Source organism: Lathyrus oleraceus, chromosome 3 (assembly GCF_024323335.1).
Source record: "Lathyrus oleraceus cultivar Zhongwan6 chromosome 3, CAAS_Psat_ZW6_1.0, whole genome shotgun sequence".
Classification (NCBI taxonomy): Eukaryota; Viridiplantae; Streptophyta; class Magnoliopsida; order Fabales; family Fabaceae; genus Lathyrus; species Lathyrus oleraceus.
The window spans coordinates 276903394-276912349 of record NC_066581.1 but is presented as its reverse complement, the minus strand read 5'-3'; the positions used below and the strand labels follow the sequence as shown (position 1 = coordinate 276912349).

General features: G+C 33.3%; 1 protein-coding gene across 7 annotated transcripts; it reads right to left on the bottom strand.

Moving 5' to 3' along the window:
* Positions 1-880: 880 nt before the first annotated feature.
* LOC127126984 (zinc finger CCCH domain-containing protein ZFN-like) lies at positions 881-8374 on the bottom strand. 7 transcript variants are annotated; one of them, NR_190211.1, is made up of 7 exons: positions 7753-8351; positions 6653-6810; positions 6229-6322; positions 4542-4661; positions 3961-4251; positions 2606-2923; positions 881-1640 (listed from the first exon to the last, which is right to left on the bottom strand). NR_190211.1 is itself a non-coding variant. In NM_001427614.1 (7 exons), the coding sequence occupies exons 1-7, from the start codon at positions 7924-7926 to the stop codon at positions 1362-1364; spliced, it is 1254 nt and encodes a 417-aa protein (NP_001414543.1). In that variant the 5' UTR covers positions 7927-8374; the 3' UTR covers positions 881-1361. The 7 variants fall into 7 exon arrangements, 5 of the variants coding, with proteins under 5 accessions (NP_001414543.1, NP_001414545.1, NP_001414544.1 ...); NR_190210.1 differs by having other exon boundaries at positions 7902-8351; NM_001427614.1 differs by having other exon boundaries at positions 6260-6322; positions 7902-8374.
* Between the last annotated feature and the right edge of the window lie 582 nt (positions 8375-8956).

Sequence of the window (8956 nt, the reverse complement as noted above, 5' to 3'; positions counted from 1 at the left end):
CATTTGAATCCCAACATTTATGCCTTTACAAATTCTTACATTAATGTAATTTGAAATTAATTGTAAAATTTAAAATGCAATTAAAAAGTTATATATATATATATATATATATATATATATATATATATATATATATATATATATATATATATATATATATATATATATATAATTTAAGTGAGTTGAATTTAAAAAACTATTCCGTTAAGAAATGAACGGAAACCAAACATGTTATTAATATGTTTTGCAAAATCACTACTTATAATTTAATGTAATTCAATAAATACACTATTATATGAAACATGCCTTTAGTTCCTATGATATTTTATGTGACATTTTGGAGGGAATGTCTTTGTCCTTAAAAACTCTGTCCTGGCTGTCTCCAACTCAAGCAATGGTAAGGACTTGTGTTTTGTTTGAACCCAAAAATTAGTAAGGACTTGCGTCAAAATAAAAACCAGTAGTTTTCTGGCACTTTTTTAATATAAAGTTACTTTTATTTGAATTGGTTCTCTGAATGTTTTTAAAACTTAAACCAAGCTCTATATGTAAATAAATATTTTGGCTAATTCAGCAACAAATTCTCAACGGTGTATCCTTTATACCATCGGTTTTTCTATTTTTTGTTTTGTTTTTTATGAAGGAACCTCCTAAAGTAGTTGAAATCTCAGCCTAGATGTGACTCATCAACCAATTAAATTAATGGTGTATCCCACAAAAGTCTTACGTAATTCTTTGGTCTATTTAACCAATGAAGCATTCTTTTACTCACTTGCATAATAGGCCAATACATGCAAGTTAACAACACTTATCATGGAATATGAATATTTAAGAAAGAAGCAATGTCTACAAAGAAAGTGTGTATCAAGGGCTATAAAACTGGCACAACTAAAGAATGCTATATACATAATCAGAAAGTGTGTTTCACTTGAAGGAAAGACACATACATACATAAATACACAATAATACATGCATTAACCTTGTTTTCAAAAAGAACAGGAGTTGCTGAAAGATTCACACTGAAGCCAAATATTTATTGTTATAGATTTCCAGAAAGATATTTTTACAATGGAGAATATTTGAAATAGATAGATTGGCTTAAGAACGGAAGAAATGTTCACATTTGGTTTTGACCAAATGTGACAAATATTTATGAATTTATACAATGTGGCAGCATGAAATCCAGAACGACTGGATTAGTCAACTGCATTCAATAGTAGATTGACAGAATCATTTTGACATGAGCTATGTGATCGGCACTCTGTACACCTCCGGTAATGGGGAAATCAATTCACAGATTACTCTTTCTCCCCTGAGAATTTTTTTGTAAAAAGCAGATAACCCATTTCCAAGAGACAACATTATCCCTCGTCATCAATGTTATCATCACCGGGAGGAATAGGTCTAGTCTCTGATAATGAAAGCCTCCTTGGCTTTGCTGTCCCCGACTCAACAAGTCCTTCTGATGATAAACTTAGTGCAGCAGTTCCTGATGAAGAGCCTAATAGACGCCGGCCTGGGGTATCGGCTAAAGGTGATGCAACATTATAGGTGAAAATTCCCATTGGATGATCAAACTTGCAACTTGGGCCAAATTTGCATATGCCATACCGTGAGTAGAATACACAAAGAGGTTCTCCCTGCACAAAAAGGGAACACCGCCTCTATCAGATTGTACTGAAATCGATCAATGTACCAAACTATTGTGACAAGAATATTGATACAATAATTTCATGGAAAATGCTATCATGTGCCCTTAGGGCTTTGTTTAAGGAATCAAAAGAGGTAACTTTTGTATAGTAAATGGTTATTACTTTAACAAGTGGTTAACTTATATTTTCAAGACAACATTTCTCTATGAAATTCTTAAACAATGCCCTTATCATAACAGCCTAATTTCATATCTTCTCATCTCTTATGTAGTAACTATTAGAGAGATATGCTTTTATTCACCTCAACCAATAAAGAACACCAAGACTTAATGAATTTCACACATTTAAAAGAAGGAAATAATAGCACAAATATACTGGATACATATTTCGGGAATGATATGCTCGATCAACACCAATGTTGCCAAAGATCACAATTTGTTTTTAGACAATATAGCCAGGAAAAAATATTTTTCAAACAACTCCTAGAGGCTACTCTTTCCCTCTACTCCCATATATCATATACCGTATCCTCTCGTATTTTCCTCTCCAATATGAGACCATAGGATATTAGTTACATACACCCTTAGCTAGTCATACTTGCTTGGGGAGCAGAGCCCCTGCTTCTCATGTAACTTCTTAGGTGGGAATCTATCAGAGCACAGCCCAACAATTGTATTGGGTATGTCTAATAAATTCGTAGGCTCCTGTCGGGAGCTTAAATTCAGAGGATACAAATACAAATAACAGGAAAATGTAAAGCTCAGGGAAAATGCAGTAAAAATCAAATAATCAATCCACGAGCAAAACTAAGAAGGCTCATTCTTTTTCAAGGCCTTAGCAAACTCAGTTAAAACCTGAGAGAATTATAATGAAGTATAAATTCAGAAATAAAATGATTTAACAGTGAAATATAAACATGACATATAGAACCGATTAAAAAGATATCAACTCACAGGACGCAAAGGAAGGCCAATGGGACTCAAAACACAATCAGGGGCAGGGATCTGCCTCTCTCGTGGGTGGTGAAAACGACAAACTGCACCGAACTTGCAATCTCCGGTCTTCATGTAGAATTGGCATTCGGGCTGATCAGGTCTCTCTGGAAAAATGTTATCCCTTTGCAAAGCATAGAATCCTACTGGAACAGAGCCAGAACGGTATTGAGAATATGCCCCTTGGAGTCCTGCATTTTCTAATTCACCTTGGTGAGAAGTTCCATAGGTTTGATCATTTCTCATTGTTTGTTGTGGACTTTCTGATCCCATTTGACCCTGGAATAAAGAATATGTTAGACATTTCAGTATAACTTGTTCAAAACTGATCAAAGTCAGTTTGTTGGACATCAATTGTTGCAGTTATGTTTTATGATGCAGTTACTTGCAGTTATGTTTAATAATTATTTGTGTTGTCAGTTATATGTTAAGTAAGAATAAATAGGAAACGGGCAAGACATAATGGGTTATTAGTGAGTATTTGGGTAGGAGAGAGAGCCAAGCTCTCAAAGACTTGATAGGAAACCGCGACCTTGTTATTCCCAGTTTCTGTGCAATGTTCCATTTATGTAACAGTGTGTTAATCTGTATTTAATTCTGATTTAGAGAAATTCTCCAGAGATTACGCGGGGGAAATATTCCCTTGTCTTTGTGATCCCCACTGGCAAAGGTATATTGTCATCCCCTTACATCACAGTATTGGTAAGTGTTTCGTAAGAAGATGATTGTATATCTGCCATATTACATTAAATTAGAGGTTAAAGGATTATTAACCATATCATACAGATAACACCAAGGTATTATTTGGAAAAAAAACAGACAATGAAATTGTTCTTCAATTAAGGAACAAGTTTAATTTTTCATGAGAAAAATACCTTTATGCACAAGGACATGAGATGGAAATGTAAACCAATTAAGTTAATGATGGTGCCATGAACCAAATCTTCAAAAAGTTCAAGCCAGTAAGTGGCACAGCACATAAATAGTTTTATGCCTAACAACCCCCCCACAAAAGAGCCCTTTAGGAAAAAAGCATGACAGTGCACTTAAGCTATTTTTTTTAGAAATAATGGGGAAACAAGGATCCAATTCCTAACAACTTGGTAAGAGGCTCTGAGCCCATGTCATGAACCAACTACACCAAGACATAACGCTATTAGATGAAAACACATAAATGGTCTTATATCTAACAGATAGAAACAATGTGACACATTCATGTGACAAAAGTGTGGCTCATAATCAACCACAACCATAGAATATCACATCCTTCTATTCCTTTATTATAACCTTTCCTAAGAAAGATTAGATGAACTTACACCGTATGTACTCCACCCAGGCACTGAAACCACTCCTTGAGGTAGAATTAAGGGTGCATAACTTGAAGGACCTTGCCACCTTGGACTAGGAACATAGGATGAACTAGACCAATTTGTAATTCCTGCGGCATATGACTGCTGACCTGGTGTAGTTGGAGATTGGACAGTAGGATAAACAGTCGAACCCCTCATTGATAGTACCATATTACTTGGTTGAGGATGATGAAATTTGCAAGTGTTCCCAAATTTGCATTGACCAGTTCTTAAATAATAAGCACATTCAGACTCATTCTGAATAAATAAGCAACAAAGAAAATATATAGTTAGACTATTAAGGATCCCATAAAACATTCAGGTGTCAGGTAAGAAATTGCAGCATACAAGGCTACAAAATTTTTGAAAACAAACAAAACAGAGAAAAATTGTCTGAATCAAACCATTTCTCAGTATGAAATTTTATGAGGCCAGTCAATGGCGTGAAACTAAATGAGTAATTAAACAAGAAATAGCCACAAATTGACAAACAACTACTGTATTAGCCCTAATTACATATAAACAAGAGGGAAATTTTGAATACTAACAGGGCGGAGTGGATAGCCTAAAATGTTCAAGGCAACTCTTCCAGCAACCCCCGCCTTGTCTTTAGGATGATGAAACCTGCATGTGGCACCAAATTTGCAAGTTCCTGTTTTCAGATAGTACTGTAAAACACAAAACTGATATCAGTATTTATAATATGGTGAATAAATAAATACTCAAGTACAGATATATACAATGTTTAAAGAAAAACTAGGGCTTAACATTATTGATTTGATGTTAACATTGATATGTCATACAACTAAATGGAATGAATAGATTTAAGACAAACATGGAAAAGTTTTTTCTTAAAAATGATCAGCACACTGAAACTAGTTAATTGTTTAACTGGTTTTCAGTTAAAGGTGAGCTGGACTAATTTTAAATGAAAATACGCTGGCTACCTAAAAATTCATGTGAGCTCATGCATTCAAAAAGCACATTCAAATTTGATTAACTTTCTGCCCAAATACACTACTTTCATATAAATCTAAATAAGTCATTCTAAAGACAATAATACAAAAATGGATTACATGCAAGATGCAATACTCATTGACAGCTCGATCTCTTTACCCCCCATTGCCGACCTCCTTTCACAAAAGTGTTTAAAACCTTCCAATTTTAACTATCCTACACAGATTATTGTTGTGTCTTCAAACAACATTACCTTGTATTAGGAATTAGAATTGCAATCAAATATGAACAAAAATTCATAGGGACTGATCTCTTGGGAATTTCCAAGTATCCTAAAGAGTTCAAGTTGGTGCCAGAGTCTCATTTTAACTCCGGCCTTGATCATACATTTTCCCTGTTGCTAAACTGGCATTTGTCCAACTTGTCAATATACGGTCTCAATAAATTTCCAATGCACAGTTTGGTTGAATTAGTAAAGCTATATGGCATTTGGCATAGTCCGTACTGAGGCAAATCATTTTGTGTTTTATAACCAGCTACCCTCTAATAAGTTTATATATTTGTCATTCCTATATGCATGATATCATTACTACAAAAAACAATCAAGAAGGCATCAAATGTCTAAATTATCATTTATATTTTAAACTAAAGACTTGGGTCAACTTCAGTACTTTGTTGGGATTGATGTTAGGCAGTTAGAAACGGGTATTGTCAAAAGCAGAGTTTCAAGCTATGGCCCATGCAAATTGTGAACTTACATAGTTATAAAACAATTGCTTCGTTATGAGATTTTGCAAGAGCAGTCCTATAAAACTTAGTTGTAATAACCTAGTTGCATTCCACGCACATTGGATCTAATCTAGTCACTCAACACCTAACAAAATTTTTCTATGGGTATCGCTGCTACTTCATATGTGAACTCCTTTGATGAACTAGTAGACATATTCACCATATCTCTTTAAGCAAATAGGATAGCCTCCATACATAACAAATTTGATACACATGACATGTATGCACCAGCTGAAGGAGGAGCGTTAGTTATTATAGATAGTTTCCGTATCTCTTATCCCTATAATTTAAGAGTGATCTTTTAATGGGATTTGAATTGTTATCACTTATCATATATTTAAATATAAAGTCAACAAGAGTAAGAGGAAATCTCTCGGGCCATTCCAAGTGTTCTAAAGAGTTCATGTTACAATTTGTAAAATTTGTAAAATTCCATCTTAAAAAAGCAAAATTCACATAACATGCACATGAACAAGCAATATTATGCACCTTATGCAGTCATTGAGAAACAAGTACATGCCTGACATTCTGGCTGCCCTAACCTCTCTGGGAACTCGCCTTTCATCCGTGCAGTGGCAATAGCCTGATTGTATTCAAAGTAAAACTTATCAGATATACACAGTGCAAAGTAACATACTCATGAGCATGTGTGGCCGTAATTTTTTTCTTAAAAAAACCCAGAAAATAACCGTTATTGAAAGAAGAATATGAAGGGGGAACATCAAAGCCACGTAGTTTCAATTTCAACTGTCTATTGCTGCCATCACCTAGGAAGTTGGTGTAAATAGGGGTGCTATTGAATGAATAAATAGAAAAACCTAAGAGTTGTGTTCAAGTATCAACAATATCTAATACATACACACAAAATAAGTTTATAACAACATTTTGTCCAAACTCATTGCATAGTTCATACCAGTTTCCTGTTAGGAGGATGATTAAATCGACATGTTGCTCCAAATCTACAAAGGCCGGTTCTGATGTAGTATGAACAATCTGGTTCTCCTGGATGCTCTGGATAAGGCCCTGATTCCATTGTTTCACTTGATCTCAAGTTCATTTGCCACATTGCTTCTGAAATAACATAGCATGTACATGTCAATTTTTTAAGAGAAACATCATATTAATGTACCCTACATGTGCAAAAGAGAGAATCATCAATTTCATCACATTCCAAATACACAAGAGTCCGAGACTCTTCTATTTGTCAATTTGATTATCTCAGTGTAACATAACTTGGCTTTAACTTAAGGATATGTATGTGAAAAATGGAAGTATAGAAAGCTCCAAGTCACAAACACTGTGGCATGGTCCTTGAAGACCCCACTCTGTGATGAAAAAGTTAACCCCTTTGAAAATGCAAAGACAAGGCCAAGACTTTTTCAAAAGCTACCATGGTCTACACTAGAAAAATTCTTCCCACAAAAAAAATATCCATAAAAATAAAAAGGATTAAATATCATAAATAAAAAATATTGTAAAAGTTTCAATCTATTGTAACTTGAATAATTAAGAATCATTAACCAATTCAGTAAAAAAAAAACAATTTACAAAGAAATCGCGATTTTAACATCAACTTAAAACTAACAACATTCATCGATAATTTTCCGCAATAGATCATTATGGCGCCGCGATTTTGTGAAGCTCCAAGTGTAGCTCAATTAATCATTCACAATTTCACCGCGATTCTGCCAATTTCACACTCTCTCTAAACATAAACATACACTTCAACCACAAATTAAAACCCTTGCATGCATATATATTAGAAAATACACAAACCTAAAATTACCAGAAACTAAAAATTCGAAAACAAAAGAAATTAATCACTAGTTTGAAAACGGAATGACATTCAGTAACATTAACTTAAATTTAATAGAACTATAAGAAGATATTATTACGGTGATTCTGCAAAAGCAACCAGAAGCCTAAACATTACCAACAGAAAAAAAAAAAAAAAAGTAGATTTCAAGTGTGACGGTTATTTTACTACACAGACGTGAAAAAAAAACCACATACATACTGGAGAGAGAAACAAGAAGCGAAGATTCTTAGATCTCATACAATCAATCAGACATAAGAGTTTGAAGAATCGAGAAAAAATGAAGCGATGATGATGATGATGATCGGTGATGATACGATATGGATGAAATTGAGAATTTGAGAACCTTGAGGGATGGTATCGAATTCCATTGACGCGGCATATAGTATATCAGATTAGAATTAGAATCATCACCGCGCTGTCACACTCAAAACTCACAGCCCCACGTTTCGTTAACTCACTGATCAAACTCTATCTCTCTCTAACTCCCCGAGATCAACCTCCACCTTCAACGAGAAAAACAACTACTACAATAATAATAATAAATAATAATAATAATAATTTTAATAGTATTATTGTCGATAATTAAAGGAAAAGAGAGTGATAGAGGAAAAAGAAAGAAGAAAAGAAAGAGAGAGGTGGCGTTGTGTTGTGTTCTCCACTCCACAAATGAGAACAAAGAATAAAAGCCAACCAACCAACCTCATCTCATCTCATCTCATCTATCTATCTCTATTGATATGTTACTGTTATTAATGCTTCTTTTTTTTCACCCGCGTTTTCCACAACACACATTTCTCTTCTCATATAAAACCTCATCTGTCAACTTGCTTCTCCTCGCTTTTCCTTTTTTTTCTTTTTTCTTTAATCCACATATTTTGACTTTTTTTTTCCTTCAGTATTACTTTTTAAAAAATTTGAAAATTATTACTACTTTTTCTTAAATATAAGACCAAAGAATAAAACTGGTTAACTAAAAAAGTCATTGAAATATTTAGTATATTGACTATTTGTATAAATTGTAAAAATATATCTTCAAAAAATTATTTAATGTTTATAGGAGAGTATTTAGTGTAGATTGCAGGAACAAATACAACACAATTAATAGTATATGTACAGAGAAATTTGAAAAGAATTTTGTAAAAAAGGAGAAGATATTCAAGAGGGACATATATTTAAGAATAGAGATAGTAGCTGATTGCATTCACATGGATAACTATAAGTTGATTAGACCATTTTAAGAAAAAGAAATTAGTTAGACTCTTTTAGCGAAATGAATTTTTAAGTTTGTAGTAGTTTTTTAAATTTATATGATCAAAATAGATATCTTTTATAATAATTTTTAAGTTTATGGATTTTTTCATTAACTTCTAGTATTTTTTTTAAATAATTTCAAAAAAT

What these genes read in the sequence shown, in the direction of transcription:
- LOC127126984 (NM_001427614.1), bottom strand. Translation starts at nt 7,926, where the DNA reads ATGGAATTCGATACCATCCCTCAAG. An exon ending in TAGGCTATCCACTCCGCCCT is followed by an intron (nt 4,252 to 4,541) that starts GTTAGTATTCAA and finishes TTATTTATTCAG; the next exon opens with AATGAGTCTGAATGTGCTTA. An exon ending in TTGGCCTTCCTTTGCGTCCT is followed by an intron (nt 1,641 to 2,605) that starts GTGAGTTGATAT and finishes CTTTTTGTGCAG; the next exon opens with GGAGAACCTCTTTGTGTATT.